Raw genomic sequence first — 15181 nt, forward strand, 5'->3', positions numbered from 1 at the left:
ATCATATATATGCTGATGCCGCAACTTTCCCCCCTTCTCCCCAATCACACCAGAAACGTCCAGAAACTGGGATAGACAAACTCCTCCTCAAAGATCCTCCTCACCTGCTCCAGCACAAACCTCTCTACCTTGCCCACATTCTTAAGGCTCTGCCGCCCGCTCTCCCTCTCCCCAATCTCGCTCTCGACCTTGATCTCCTGCAGCAGCCCGCCAAACCTCCCAGCGGGCTGCTTCTTCCCAGCCGACGATGCCTGCAAGTCTCCTCCTCCTCCATTCCCTCCTCCTGCTGTTGATGACGTAGTTGTCGTCGTCGTCGTTGTCGTTGTCGGCGATGCCTCCTCCGCCGCCTCCGGCCCAACCGCAGCAAGCGCGTCATCCGGGTTCAAGAAGCAGAAATGCACCCTCCTGCGAATATGTGCCAGCACGCCCACCCCGTCAAACGTCAGGCCCGTGATGTTAAGCTTGAGCGGGATGCCGACGAAGCTCGGCATCGGGTAGTCGAGCAGGATCTCCGCCGTCAGGTTCAGCCGCACGTCGCCCGAGTAGCGGATCCGGAAGACGGCCTGGACGTCCTCGACGCGGGGCTCGCGCCGCCTCTCGTTGTCCGCGTCATCGTCGTCGTCGTCGTCATCGTCTTCAACGGCCGAGCCGCTCCCCGGGCCGTGGCTCGTAGATGGCCGCGACGGCGGGCCCAGCGTGCTCGAGACGTCTGACTTGGCCATGCTCTGCCCCTGTTGCTGCTGCTGCTGCCCCTGCTGCCCCGATCCCGCGTCCTGTCCCGCCCCCAGCGCCGCCTGCAGGTTATCAATCGAGCTCAGCGACGCCTCTCGGCTGTGATAACTCGGCGCCTGCTCCGCCGCCGCCGCCGTCATCGAACCCCCCATCCACCCCGTCGCCGCCCCGAGATGCGCCCCGGCCACCGCCGCCAGCGGCGTCTGCGTGCCCGTCGCCAGGTGCGCCTGGAAGTAGTTGCTCCGGCCCTGCCCGCCCACGCCCAGGATTCCCGGCGTCGACGTCCCCAGAAACGCCCGCCCGAGGTCGTGCCCGCTGAGGTTCATGCCGGGGCTCATGCTCATCGTGTGCATGTTGGGCGTGCTGGCGTTCATGTGCGAGCCCAAGCCGAGCCCCATCCCCGTCCCTGTTCCCATCCCCATCCCCATCCCCAGGCCACCGCCCATGTTCATGCTCATCTCGCTGCGCAGCTCCCGCAGCCCGTTTTCCCTCCTCCTCGCCTCCATCATCGCCGCCGCCAGCCGTTCCTTTTCCCTGTCCCTGTCCCTGTCCCTGTCCCTATTCCTATCCCTCTCCGCAAAGCTCTTGTCATCTCCACCGCTCTCCCCGCCCTCCTCATCACCCCCATCCTCATCATCATCATCATCATCATCATCATCATCATCCTGCTCGTAGAAATCCGGCAGAGGGTCCGTAATGTCCTTCAACTCCAGCTCCGGAGGAATCGTCCCAAAGTCGAACCCGTGCACGTTGACCGACCGGATGAAGCGCGGCAGCTGCACCGTCTGGAACTTGCTGTGGATGAAGGTCCGGATGCTCTCGGCCAGCGCCTCGCCGTCCGGGCCCGTCGTCAGCGTCTCCCAGTTGAGGTCAATCGACATTGGGAGAATGAGGAAGCAAAAGTAAGAGCACGGATTCGACGGCTAGCAGAGTTCTTTTTTGGTGCTGCCCGGCAGCTTTGGTCAGGATCTTTATATTGAGCGCTAGAGTGACATGAAGCAAAAGGATGAAGAACTCAAAGGAGATGCCAGTCGTGAGGTGAGCATCATTGACGTGTTTGAGTGGGGGGTTTTAGTGTGGATTTCAGTGGTGAGTTTCTTTGGCCTCAATCTTCACTTATACGGCAATATCTTAGCACAATATGGTATGTACCTTGCCCTGGTCTTCGAGGCGTTACCTAGGTACCTTAGTATCTCCAAAACCCTCAAAAGGAGAAAGAATATAATAAAAGAAAAAGGGGAGGAAAAAACCAAGGCTTAGGATTACTGCTCTAGTTGAACCAATACATTTAGGACTAAACCACTTGCATTTTTGCCTTTGTTCACAACATGAAAATTCCTCTGACATTATTACATTTAGGGTATCTCGGCGCTGCTTCGATAATCTCCCCCCCCTCCTTATTCCAACATAAGCAGAATGCGCGTCGACAGCTCTGTAGTGGATTTGGTAGCAAACAACGTATGAAACAATCATCAATACCCTACACCAACACACCCATGACGCCTTAAGAAAAAGAATACACCAAAAGGTTGTTCCTCACTCAGCCCACTCACGCCTCTGCATCATCAAACCGTGCTCGACCATAGTACATGTTGATCTGAGGCTTGTTAAACAGATGCCAACAGTTTGGAGCTTGCAAAATGTATCTGCGGTATGATTAGCCACCAGTTACTCAAGCCCCGTATGTATCGGGGGAAAAGAAGAAAAAGGCTCAAAACCCACCTTGCCATGGCCTCCCTGAATCGAGACTTGTATTCCTTCGGACTGGTCACGGTCGGCCTGTTGCGGCCACCGCCTGCAAAACCCCGGTCCTTGATCCAGCTTTCGAGCTTCTTGTCCCACGTGTACGTCCTGATGCAGTCAATGATGCCCACCACCAGCTCCTTTCTCTTCTCATCAACCGCAATCATCAACGAGTAGTCCATCACGTTCTGGCGCGCCAAAAACAGCGTGTCGTTCCACACCGACGCCCTGAGAAGCTTCTTGGAATGTTCCCGCGCAAAGAGAGGGGACTCGTAAATGTACTCCACCATGTTCTCGTCCAGGAGCACCTCGTTCTGTTCGCCCGTCGACTGGATCTTGCGGTTGCGCATCGAGCCCTTCAAGTCAAAGATTCTCGTTGGCGACCGGTCGTAGAACAAATTCTCCGTGACAAGCAGGTCCAGCTTGATATCCGTGCCTGTCACCGGATTCTTGATGACGACTTGGAAAAACCCCATCATCTTTGCAATCACCGACGGCAAGTCGTGGAAAAGTGCCTCGGCCATGATGCTAAAGTATCCCGGCGCAAATCGCAAGAATGCAGACGTCTCGACTGTCGAAAGAGACTGTGGAGGTCAATTGGTTAGCACAAAACACACTCCTCATCATGCCGTGTCCCGTGTTCCCCTTACCTTCAAGACGAGCCGATCATCCAGCGTCTTCAAAAAGACAGACTTTGTTTTACCACCCTTCGAGTCCCATTGCAGGCACCGCGACAGCGATTCTACGATGCGCTCGGCAACCCCACACTTTCGTCGAAGCGCATCGAATTGCTCTGCGTAGAAGATCTTGCAAGTCATGACTGCGGCGCCTTCCTTGAACTGATACTTGAGATGCGTGCCAGTGGCTCGGAGCAAGCTCTTCTCCAGCTCAGACTCGTCCGTAGCCCAGTCCGCGCTGTCTGATACCGGCGCTGATTTGGGCTCGGCGTCCAGGTCACCATCGACATCACGCTCAGCGCCCCCATCAGGATTGCCGTCCGCGTTGCCGTCCATTTTGGCATCCAGAACGCTGTCTGCTTCGCGAAGCATCGTCTGGTGCGCATCTCGGCGGATGTTGGCCAGCTTCTCCTTGTAGTCGTCGCTGTTGAGGGCGAGCGCAATAACCGAGCTAGGCTCATCCTCGCGAACGATAATGTCCGAGTCCACAAAGATGTGGTCCGTGGCATTGACTGGGTACTCCAGCGCAGGCCACCCGCTGGCTGAGCGCTCAGCCCAGAAGTTGGCCAAGTACTTCATCAGGCTCATCTTTTGGTGTTTTGGAAGCTCCAGCGGGACTTCAGCGTTTGAGTCGGCCATCTCTTTGATGTCAGGCATGTACTCATCAGATACAGATGGCTCGGCGTCACTACCACCGCCCTCGTCGTCAGACATGCCCTGGCTTGTGTTTACGTTGGTGGTGTCCTCGTCCCAGCGGGGCTGGCTATCCAAGGACGCAGCGGGTTCGCCGGGGGTTGGCGGTGCAGTGTGCACCTCTAGCTTGGCTGATCCTTCTGCTTTGCCCCCTGGGAGGGATGAGGATGCATCCTGCGATTCAATGTCTTGCTCGGTGTTTGGCTCGCTTGTCACGGCTGGCTCATCGAATGCCTCGTTGACGTTGTCGTATACTTGCACAATTGCTTGCGTTGACGTCTTGGGGAGCATCGGACGAGGGTTGCGCATGCTGGCCGCGCGCTTTTTACGGTCTCGGATGCGCTCCTTTTCAAACTCTCTGCTGAACTCCCTGCTGAGCTGTTCGAAATGTTTCGCGAGCGTAGTCACCTTTGATTCCCTCTTCTTTGGAACAAGACGTGGAATGCCTGATCCGCCCATCTTCCCTCGGTTCTTCAACACGTTCAGGCCCAGTCGCTCGGAAAGCTTCTTCTCTGACTTGATAGAGCCCTCTGACTGCTGCTCTGGCTCGGGGCTCTTCGATATGACATCAGAAGAACCGGATGATTTGCCGAGGGACTGCAGTCTAGACAGCGTCCGCGATGGCTGTGACATGGCTCTCGTGATCGGTGGCGATGTGCTGGTGGTGGCGGATTTTCGTCGAGCGCCTTGTTCGGAGACCTGCCTGTGTGCTTCCGCATCGGCCGGCCGCTCGCTAGACTCCTGCGACTGCCGAGGCTGCATAGCTTTCTCACGCCGAGATGCGTCGACCCTCTCGCTGAGTGACTGCCCAGAAATGGACGAGTTTGTGGGGCTTCTAGCCATCCTGCTGGGCGATGCAGGCATTTGTGTTGCCAGTGCTGCCTCAGCCGGCGTCGTTGTCACAGCGGGTTTGGCATCATCGCCCTCAGCTGTAGCTTGGATGATAGGTATCGCGGCAGGTGCTGTTCTAGCCGACTCCGGGGGCTTGATAGACTCAGCCTTGTCCTCGGTAGAAGGAGCTGGGCCGTCGCCGTCGACCTCGGGCTTCTCTTCAGTCGGCTTCGTAGAGGCAACACTGGCTTCCATGCTGCTATCGGCGGGGTCTGTCGGCTGCGTCGATTTTTCTTCCGCTTCGGAAAAGGTTTGGGATGGACGTTCCTCGCTGTCTCCGGCAGATCCGGTTCCCTCGGTGGACACAAGCGATTCCTTGGATTCGTTATCCGTGAACATCTTCTTCAATTGCAGCATTGTAAGCTGCCGCATGTCCTTGTCTCCCAAGAAATCGGCCTCGAATGTGGCAAAGATCTGGTCCCATTCGCTAGCCGTCTCCAACATTTCACGAACAATAATGTTGAACGGGACGACCTCGTAATACTTGGAGTTGACATATATCTCCTGCAAGCGGTGGACCATGAGGGCTTTGTCTTCCTTAGCCTTCTGCATCAACCGCTCCAGCTCTGCTTTGCACGACTCGGCCTTTTCAGGGAGAACACTGTCGATCCTGATGCTCTCGAGCCGAGCTATCACGGTCGCCATGAATTTCGTCCAGCGCTCCTCCATCTTGGCGTATATGTCGTTCTTGAGCTTCAGGTCGTTGCTCACCTTCCACGTGAGTCTGGCTCGAGGGACGATAATCTCGAGAAGATCGATGGGGTCCCAGTGAATCCGAACACGAGAATCATGTAGACTAAAGTAGCGAACGTGGTCCTTTTGATGGTCGTGAGGGCACTCCATGGCATCCTTCATGCGCAAGCCGCGGCCCCAGTAAAGGAGCTCCAGGTACTTTCCAAACGAGTATTTGAAAGTAGTCTCAGACATTGCAATCTCCTCAGAGTCCTTCTGGCAGACCTTGCAGTATGTCCACATGACAATTCCATCGCCCAGTTCCGGTGACCTCGGAGGGGCGTTGGGCAGATGCTCTACGAACACGGTGATCCGGAACTGGTCGTGGACAAAAGTACGATGATGCTGGGACATCTTGCGATCGCACCCGTTGGAGTCGCAGATTTCATCCTTGCTGTTTATCAAGTACTCGATGTATTGGCCGAGGGTGCAGTCCGGATCCATGCTGGTGTCTTCGCGCTGCTCATCGTAGAAATTGATGCCGACCAAGCTGGGCTCTGTGCAGGGAATCTTGGTTTCGGTGCAGATGACGGAGTACAGTATGATGATGTTCTGGTGAGAATAGGGATCGAACAAGTCCAGATTGCCCTGGATGTACGTCTCCCACTGGCGAGTTTGGGTCTGGTAGTTATAGAGGGCCTTGTCGTACTCGGCGTCATGTACGGCGTGGAGAATCTCCATAATCTGACGGGGCGCCCTCCGGCCCAGCTCTTCGACCATTTCGGGCTTGATGAGCTGGAACTCTGGAGGCTCGCTCTTTTCCACATCTTCTTCAATCATGTCCTGATCTCTGAGGCGTTTGAGATACAAGAGGCGTCTCTCTTGCTCGCGAGCTTTCATGAGAAGATACGGCTGAGGAAACCGTACATATGGCGATGCCGAGAGGATCTTGGTCTCATACTTGGCCACCATGTCGCTGTAGAATGTCGGCATTGGGACATCATCTGGAACCTGACTGAATGTAGAGTCATGGGCGTGAGACTCGTGCAACGAGAGCAGCTTGGGTGGCTCTGACGGCACCTGTTCCATCGGAGGCTGCGACTGAGCTTCATCAGTGCCCCCGAAGCTCGAGCTTTCCATTGTAGTCTGCGTGGGCGGTTCGCTTTCACTCGAGGGTTGGTTGACCACGACAATAGGGCCACTTCTGCCGCCGCCGCCGCCGGCGGTCGTTTGGCCGGCCGAGCTCAGTGACCGGATGCTGTCGTTCAATGCTTGGAATGAGTTGGACATTGAGGCAGCTTCGTTGGCATCGGGCGGCTCGACGGATTCGTCCCGTAACAGACTCGACTCAAGCTTGAGATTGTACACGACGTAGACCATAAAGTCGGTGATGTACTTCATCTTGGCCAGGAGAGCATCGCTGGCTCCTCGAAGCGTAATAGTGCAGCCCAGCTCGGGTCTGCACCCAGAAAGGAAGATGTAAGACTTTTTCCGACCCGGATAGTCATTGTTCACAAAGGTGCGGACTTCAAAGGCGCTACATCTTCCGACTTGGGCCTCTAGCATGTCAAGAGACTCAATGATCTTGGTCTCTGTGCAGCGGGCGACGGCAGCAATGACAGATCGCTTGACATTGAAGGCCACCGAGATGTTGGCCTCGGAGAGATACTGCAAGGCCAAGCCAGAAATGGCCTTTTCGGCGAGCAGAACCTGAGGCTTAAGGGCTGCGATCCTCTGCACCACGATTCTCAGAAACTCCTTCTCCTGTGCAATGACCGGCTCCAAGCTCATAAATTGCTGCTGGTGTCTCTGATACTCAATCGGGAATCCTACAAGCAGGATCCTCGGGTTTGCAATTTTTCGTGGCATGCTCTTGAGCGCAAGGTTCTTGGTGAAGACTATACCGGAGATGTAGGATGTATCGCCAGGCTTGCCTCCTGGTATTCTCTTGAGCTTCACGTAGGTCCGAATGTCCATGGATTCGCCATTTGCGACGTCGGGTGATACATCGTCGGTGGCTTGCAAGAGGATAGGAACGAGCGCCTTCTGCCAGGCGGCGGGGTTGGGGATATCGTCGTCAATCAAGAGCTGATGGAGGAGCTTGTCAACATGCTTCAAGCTGGATTCGTTGAGCTTGGTTTTGGCGGCCTTGAGCTTTTGCAGGGAGTTGCTCCTGACCAGTTGAGTCCCGCTGTGGCTGGGGTGAAGTGAGTTATCTACGGGGAACAACATCTCGGATGAGGCCGACGGCCCCTTGTAAACGGACTTAGGACGGGGGGATCCAAAATGATGAATGCTACCGCTGACATTGCTGAGATTGCGGCGTCGGGTGGTCCTACGATGGCTGGCAAACCCGGGAGCCATATCATCGAGCCCGAATCCGCTTCGGCTGAAGTGGCTCATTCCGCTGATGCTCTTTTCGCCGCCTCTGTGGCGATGGTGGTGAGGTTTCCTGGATGTGTTGACAAGCGCTGAGAGATTCGACTTGTCGGCCTCATAGGAGGTGGGGGAGATCTCGGTCGGCGAGTTGAGAGTTTCAAAGATACTGCCAATCTGCTGCTCCTCATCACCACTTGAGTCATCCGACATGAAGTCTGCCAATTCTGGGTCGATGATGTTGTCATCGTGGAAGGCTGGAAACTTTGTCCGTTTGGCATACTCTTCCTGGATGCCTCTCCTGAACGGAGCCTGGTCAGGCTTAATCCTCCCGAGCAAGCCATGCTTGGAATGGTGTCTCTTATGGCCGGCCGACGATTGCGGTCGAACAGAGGAGAGGGACCTGAGAGAGCGTGACGAACTTGGACGACTCAGCTGCGGAGCGCCAATCTCGAGGACGGAAGAGGTGTTGTTCGACTCCTTGACGCGACGGGTTGCGGGTATCGTCATCATCGGAGTCGTGACTGGCCTCGAAGAACCCGAACCCTCAAAGATCTCATGCTCCCTGGGGTGCTGCGCCAAGGATAGAGTCGCCTTCCTGGGATCTTCCGCGCCGAATATCCTTGGTAGATAAGACTGCTCATCTCCAGAGTCCTCGGAGGCACTGGCGTCGAAGCGCCGAGTGATGACATCGAGACAGCGCTTACACACCCTGAGACTGCCGGGAAGGCCAAATCTGTCGCCTGGAATGACCATGGTGCACTTGGAGTCAAAGATGAAGCCGCACGTTCGGCAGTGATGCTTTCTCCGGAACGCCGTGAACTGAGCTTGACAAAGGAAGCATTCTTTTACTGTCTCGTCCTTCATCCAGAACTCCTTGCTTAGAATCTGCCTGCGCATCCTGTCTAGTTGGGCGTTCATCTGATCGGTTGCTCCCTGATGGCTCGCCGTGGTGCCTGGGATGCGAACATCACCAGTGCGCAGATGCTGAGGGTTGGACTCTTGGGAGAAGGAATTGTGATGCACTGAGTTGTGAGCAGCTGTGCTTATGGGACTGGCCTCAGCCGTTCCACGATCGACAGACGAGTCCCTCGAGGCGGGAAATCTGAGGCGATTTGCGTGGCTAATACGGTCGATAACAGCCGGCTTCCGCCGACCATCATCGGGAGACAGCAGAGAGGACGCCGCAGAGGGACTTCGGGAATGGAGAGTTTGCAATGGCGACATGAGAGGCGTCTTTCCCTTGACCGGGCTCATGGGGGAATCGACGCTTCCTCCATCCATGCTGGAAATGCTCTCGTCTTCTGGCGACCTCGAGGGGATGCTGCCTTCAGGAGAGTCGACGGGAGGGAGTCGCGATTGGAACTCAGCTCTGCTAGTGCTTCTTCGGCGCGAACTCTGGGTCCCGCTGTCTTCAGTGTGGATAGAACTACGGCTTGGCTCACGTTTCCTCGCCGATGTGATTGTGGGATCTGCAATCACATCGCTTGTGGCGTTTGTCGGGAGGCTCTGCCGACCAGATGAGAGAGACTTGGCGCCACCTATCAAGCTGATGCTTCCAGACTTGGCCGTGGAGGGCATCGGCCGGCCATCCGCAGGCCCTGAAGCCGTGGGAGAGACAGCATCCTGCTGGAGCAGCTGAGACGATGCGGTGGACGCAGTCGCCGCGGTGTCCGCGCGGCTCAGAGACGAGGTGGACGGCTTGGACTTGTGTCCGTCTCCACTCGCCGAGGCCTTTCGGGCCAAGTTCTCCAGCTTGTCGACATCGTCCTCCCGCTGAGCAGCCTTGGACGAGCTTCCGCCACCAACAGCGACCCGGAGTCGGCTGTAGAGCCCGCTCAGGCCTTGCTGCACCGTTCCTCGGCTCTCCGTATCCTGGGGGACAACCGGCGGAGGGTTGAACTCGTTGAAAAGCGTCAGCGAATCGGTTCGGCTGGCCGTGGTGTGTATCTGGTCGAGGGCCTGGGCCAGCTGCTCCTTTTCGAGGCCGGAGCTTACAGAAACGGAGTTGATCGAGTCACGACGGTCTCGCGAGCGTGTGGGAGAGATGAGGGAGCCGGAGAAGGAGGAGCCGTCGAGGGGTTTCGAGGTGGTGAGATTGCTCGCCATGGTCGGGTGTCGCGGGCAAGACGGAGAATATCGGCGAGTCGGCGGCACCAGAATTTGTTTTGAATCAAAGAAACTTCGCTATGCGTGTTGTGTAGAGACACAGGCATGGATGGGCCTCTAGGAAGGGAGAATGGCATGTAGATACGAGCAGGTATGGGGAGGTGCTTTGGTATGGAAACACCAGCCCGCCGCTCAGACGACTATATCCAAGCGAAGGCGCATCCGGAGTGTCGCTGGCATGGTGGTGTAGGAGGAACAGCGAGGAGAAGCCGTAGACGACGGGCGGAGCGCTCCGGAAGGCCTGAGGCGCAAGCGTTGAGCCTGCTTCGTGACCAAGCCAAGCTCTTGCGATGCAGCCGCGGGGAGTTTTTTCTCTCTTTCTTTTGTGCTGCCCGCTGCCCCTACGTCAGAGCGGCATGCAACACGCAAGTAGGTACTCTGCGTGCTGTCGGGGGCGCTGTAGGTACACGCAGGGCCAGGACCAGGACGGGGACCGGGACCAGGACCTGCTGGCTGGCTGGCTGGCTGGCTGTATGTATGCGTATGTAAGTAGGGTTGTGTAGGCTGCAGGCGGGAATATGCGAGACAGTTGAGCAGAGAAGGCTGGAGATGCGGGTGGAAATGCAGGCAGAAGCTCGTCTGCGAGGGGCTCACGAATGTCGTCAATGATTGGGAGGCAGCGAGGCACCCGATCTGGCAGAGACCCGACGGGGAGCTGGAGCTAGTGCTGCGAACGGCCTAGGCGGGAGTCGTAGTGTAGGACAAGAGAAGCAGTAGGATTGCGGCAATCAGGGCTGGTGATGGCAGAAGCTGGAGCACAGATAATGTGTGATATTGGTGCTGATAATGTCACTGTCGTCCTCGTGCTCCCGCCGCGATAGATTCGGACGCTCCAAGCGCTCGGCTAGGGCGAGGTAGCGTCGCGTCCCAGCAGCTCTAGGCCCTGATGCGACCTGACAAGGTCGGCGCCGGGACTCGTACCAGGATACCTGGCCAGTGCACCCAACGCAGGCGGTGGCAGCGGTGTTTGCGGCCTGGACCGCTGGTCACTTGGTACTTGCACTGCGCCGGCCGTGCGCTGGAACCGCCCGCACATCCCCCGGCCATTAGCGCTTTCGTGCGCTGTATCTCGCCAATCCCAGCACCCTGCAAGGCTTCCAGTGGGTTGGGCTGTATGGCCTCCCCCCACCTCCGGAACGACGCGATCTCGAATCCTCAACTCCAAAAAATCCCTGGACCGCGTTTTGCGACATCCCGCCCGCTTGCATGGTGCTTGTCGTTCGAGTCATGGGACTGAAAGCTCTCCCAGCGCGCCAGGAACTCGCCGTGTTTGTGTGACGGAGACGTGCGATTGACGAGCATCGGCTGGAGCTCACTGGGCGTCGAAACCAACGAACGAGTCTTGTTTGTTCTGCCGGTACAAATGTGCCCACCGAGCCGCATCATCATATGAAGCCTGACAAGCCGCCGCCTCGAGCTCCCATGGCTCTCGCGACGTCCCCCGTGCACGATGTCGCCAAGCTGCTGGGCCGCCGGAACATCAGCACCATTCCCAAGGATCAGAAGTCGCTGCTGGAGCGGAAGGATTCGTGGGCCGTTGATCAAGATGGAACAAAGGGCATGGCAACGGTGCCGAAACAGGTTCTGCAGACGCTGAAAGAGGCCTTTATCCGCCTCCAGGGAGAGACGGAGAAGGAGAACTCTGAAGAAGAAGAAGAAGAAGAGGAAGAGGAAGACGACGAGGAAGACGACGACGAGGAAGATGAAGAGAACCCCAAACTACCTCGTCTCTCTGCTACCAACGAGCGTGGCAGGCAGAACGGACATCTGCCCGGCTCGACGGCCGCGAGGCCAAGCAGTCCGCCCCCCTCGTCGCCGGAAGTCCCCATCTCGTCCTGGTCAGAGTCTCCAGCTCGATCGAGAGGCCGCGAGCAAGATGCAACGTCCGATGCCGATGCGCCCGACGAGACGCCCGGAAGTCCTATGCACATGGTTGTTCCCGAGGTGCTCAGCCAACCGCTCTTCCATGCCACGCCGAACCCGTCGGCTCTCAGCGAGCCCGAAGATCTCGAGATGGAGCTCCCGCAAGCTCATGAGGCCCGCGAGGCGCCAATCAACCGCATGGCGACTGTGCTGCGCCCTGTAGCGGCGACTCAAGAGCCCGCGAGCCTGGTTACAAGCCTGCCGAGCACCACGGACACGCCGCCATGCGCGCAGCCGCAAGCCGCTACCTCGTCGGGAACCCCAAAGTCATCCGTGGTGAAAGCTATTGCAGCTCACGGCCGGTCGCGACGCATGAAGCCGATCGCCTTTAGCGATGACAACAGCCCAAAAGCCGCTGGGTTCGCGCCGAACCCGAGCCCCTTCACGCGACGGCCTTCCATGCGGTCATTGCCCAGGTCCAATGTCGACAACTCACTCTATTCGAGCTCGGATACCCCAGCCCCATACGAGCGGGAAAGGGCAGAGAGGTTTCCATCCCCTCCTCCACCACCACCTCCCCCTCACAATTTTACCAGAAGTGCTACCACGCAGCACGGATCATATGGCCAGCTCGACGGCGCTGTTAGTCGAGAAATCTCTCCATCCCGTCAGACCCCCATGCACCAGCTGTACCGGATACAGGCGGCAGTCAACGTATCCATCAGTGACCGTGTGGCACCCTATCGCGCTTTCACCACTACGTATCCCGACTACACCACGGTCCATTCTGGTAACCTGCTCAGCTTTATCCAGGCGTGTGTCTACCTGCGAATGCTCCAGGAGGAGCGGCGGATGCGCGAGTATCTGTACGACGACTTCATCCGTGCCTGGTCAAGCGGCTTTCTACCGTATGTGCAAAACGCTGGCCCTGGACAGGAGCCACTGCCTGCCGTCGAATGGTTCAACATGCTCAAAGGCCCCATTCTCTTCAACCGTATGTGTGTGAATGCAGGCAACATCGACGTGGTCCTAAGCGCATATCCGGAAGAGGCGTCAAGGATCAAAGCCATACTCGAGAGAAGCCTGCAGACGGAGCAGAGCCCAGAGCCGGGGCCGGAGCCGGAGCCGGAGATGCTTCCAGGGACAGAGATGGATCTGGAGCTGGATACGGAGCCGGAGCCAGATAGGAGGCCAGAGCCCGAGCCTCGGCGGAAGCGAAGACGCGAGCCCGAAGTCATTGACATTGCAACCAGCGACGGCGCCATGGACATCACCGCGGACATGGAACCACAGGCTGGGCGGCATCTTCCTTCCCCTCCTCCTCCTCCTCCTCCTCCTCCACCCCCTCCTCCCACGAGACAAGCACCATCCCTGCCGGCGCCTTCACGCACAGCCCCTCCGCCGCCTCCACGGCCGGCGTCTCCAGAGCTAGGCAGCGACGACTATTTCGATACCCCCCCTCTACCGCCCAAGCCGCCATCATCAGCAAGACCGCGACCACGCTCGCGATCACGGTCAAGATCGCCCTCGCAGTCCCGTCAGCCATCGCGCGCGCGCGAAGCACAAGCTCAGCCAAGACCAAGACCACAAACACAGCAACAGCCACAGAGACAACTCACGCTCCCCCAACGCCAATCCCCCAAACGTCGGCAAACAGCCTCCAACCCGCCCGCCCCAGCATCTTCCGCAGCGCCTCCCCCGTCATCAACAACAATTACAACAGCAGCGCCATCCAAACGTCCTCGACCGAAATCTCCCCACCGCCTAATAACCGAACAACAACAACAGCAGCACAATGGCCCAGGCTACGCCGTCCCGAGCAGCAGTCGCCCCATTCCCAGCTCAAGCACCACCACCACCACCACCACCACCAACCGACCCATTCCGAAACTGCGCAAGAGAACGGCCGAGGAGAGGGCGCGGCTGAAGGAGCATTTCCGGAAGAAGGCTACTTCGTCGTCGACGAGCCATGTTGGGAGCGGGTTGGAATGAAGGGGGACCCGACTTACACTCGGTCAACTTGATTGGCTGATGATTCTTTATGAACTTTGCCCTTTTATCTATACGTCTTCATGAAGGAAAGAGAAACCAAAAAGGTGAATGGTGGATGGATCTGGTGACGGGCGCGAGAAAAGTCGGAGCGACTGGGTGTTTTTTTTTTTTTTTTCTTACGATTTGTATAAATGGAATCCTTACATACTATGCGGGCGAGCATTGGATTGAAAATGGACAATAGCAACAAACAAGTCAGTCAGGTTGGATTAACAAGGCAAACACTAAGCATCTAGGGGGGGCATTCATTGAAGGTTCCTCCTACTGAATTTCAGGCGCGATGTTCCAAATAATGATATCCCATTGAGAATGTCACTTCCAATCAGACAAGGAAAAGTAAGACGAAGAGAGTATTTCCATCTCGCCTATTTCGCATTTTGTGATGATCTCTCTCTCTCTCTCTCTCTCAGAGATCTGGTCTAGTTCAGATGAAAAGCGTGGACGCAGTCGGTCACACAGCTATAAAAGAAGACGGGATGAGAAGAAAATGGTCCCCCCCAGTCATGACAAGATGCAATTCGTTCACATGAGCATTCATCAAGCCATCAGATCAAACCCGACCGTCCAAACAATCATCAGCAACAAATGAACCTCGTCATGAAGAATAGTAGGATAGAAGAAGAACTCATAGAAACAAAGAATAGACAAAAAGTCTGGTCGAAAAAGTAGAATTGGTTTAAAGAGAAAAGGAAAAAAAGAAGAAGAGGAAAAAAAAAAAACCGGCTCCTTGAGGAGCGCTAGCGAACCATCTAATCCGTCTCGTTCCAGAAGGATGAATAAAAAAACAAAATCTTTTTCATGTTGAACTCAACAGCAACAGCGGGAAGATAAACGCCCCTGGTGGAAGATATCTTTTTCCCCCGCTTTGTTGTGTTTTTCTGTTGTCTCAATATGCCGAATGCAAAGGTCCGCGGTAAATCAAATGACATGGCCCGCCAGTAAAGGGGCCCTGGAGATGTCTCTGATTTCATCTTTTTTTATTCTTCTCATGTCCATTTGCTGTGTGATACCTGGTGTAGGATCGAAAGGAGAAAAAAAAAAGGTGTCGAAGTGGCGGATAGGAGGGATTTCAGAAAAAAAAAAAATGGTAGTAGGAATGTAAATCATGACGTGTCGTGTAAGCATTAGAAGGGAAAAAAGTCGTCGTTGCGTTGATGAAACGTAGTAGAAAGAGGATGGTCGGCCCGGTCTGCTTGTTGGGAGGGGGGCCAGTGGTGCGCCATCAGGCTGGCTGCAGAGAGGACGGCTCGGAAGATGGTCGTCGATGCGAGAGAAAGCGAGTACGAAGCACACACAGCAAGCGTTGGATCGGG

At 56.4% G+C, this 15181-nt stretch overlaps 2 protein-coding genes across 2 annotated transcripts; one reads left to right on the forward strand and one right to left on the reverse strand.

Annotated features, from left to right (window-relative positions):
* Positions 1 to 44: 44 nt before the first annotated feature.
* On the reverse strand, positions 45 to 9893 carry TRIREDRAFT_78274 (1-phosphatidylinositol-3-phosphate 5-kinase; the record flags this gene model as incomplete). The annotated part of the gene is made up of 6 exons (XM_006965727.1): positions 45 to 216; positions 298 to 1138; positions 1331 to 1655; positions 2346 to 3059; positions 3126 to 3446; positions 3504 to 9893. 6 exons carry the CDS (start codon positions 9891 to 9893, stop codon positions 45 to 47), a joined length of 8763 nt encoding a protein of 2920 aa, XP_006965789.1.
* Positions 9894 to 11375: 1482 nt separating this feature from the next.
* TRIREDRAFT_122023 (uncharacterized protein) lies at positions 11376 to 14063 on the forward strand (the record flags this gene model as incomplete). The annotated part of the gene is made up of 1 exon (XM_006965566.1): positions 11376 to 14063. One exon carries the CDS (start codon positions 11376 to 11378, stop codon positions 13806 to 13808), a length of 2433 nt encoding a protein of 810 aa, XP_006965628.1. The 3' UTR covers positions 13809 to 14063.
* Positions 14064 to 15181: the final 1118 nt, after the last annotated feature.

Source organism: Trichoderma reesei, assembly GCF_000167675.1.
Source record: "Trichoderma reesei QM6a unplaced genomic scaffold TRIREscaffold_10, whole genome shotgun sequence".
NCBI classification, from domain to species: domain Eukaryota; kingdom Fungi; phylum Ascomycota; class Sordariomycetes; order Hypocreales; family Hypocreaceae; genus Trichoderma; species Trichoderma reesei.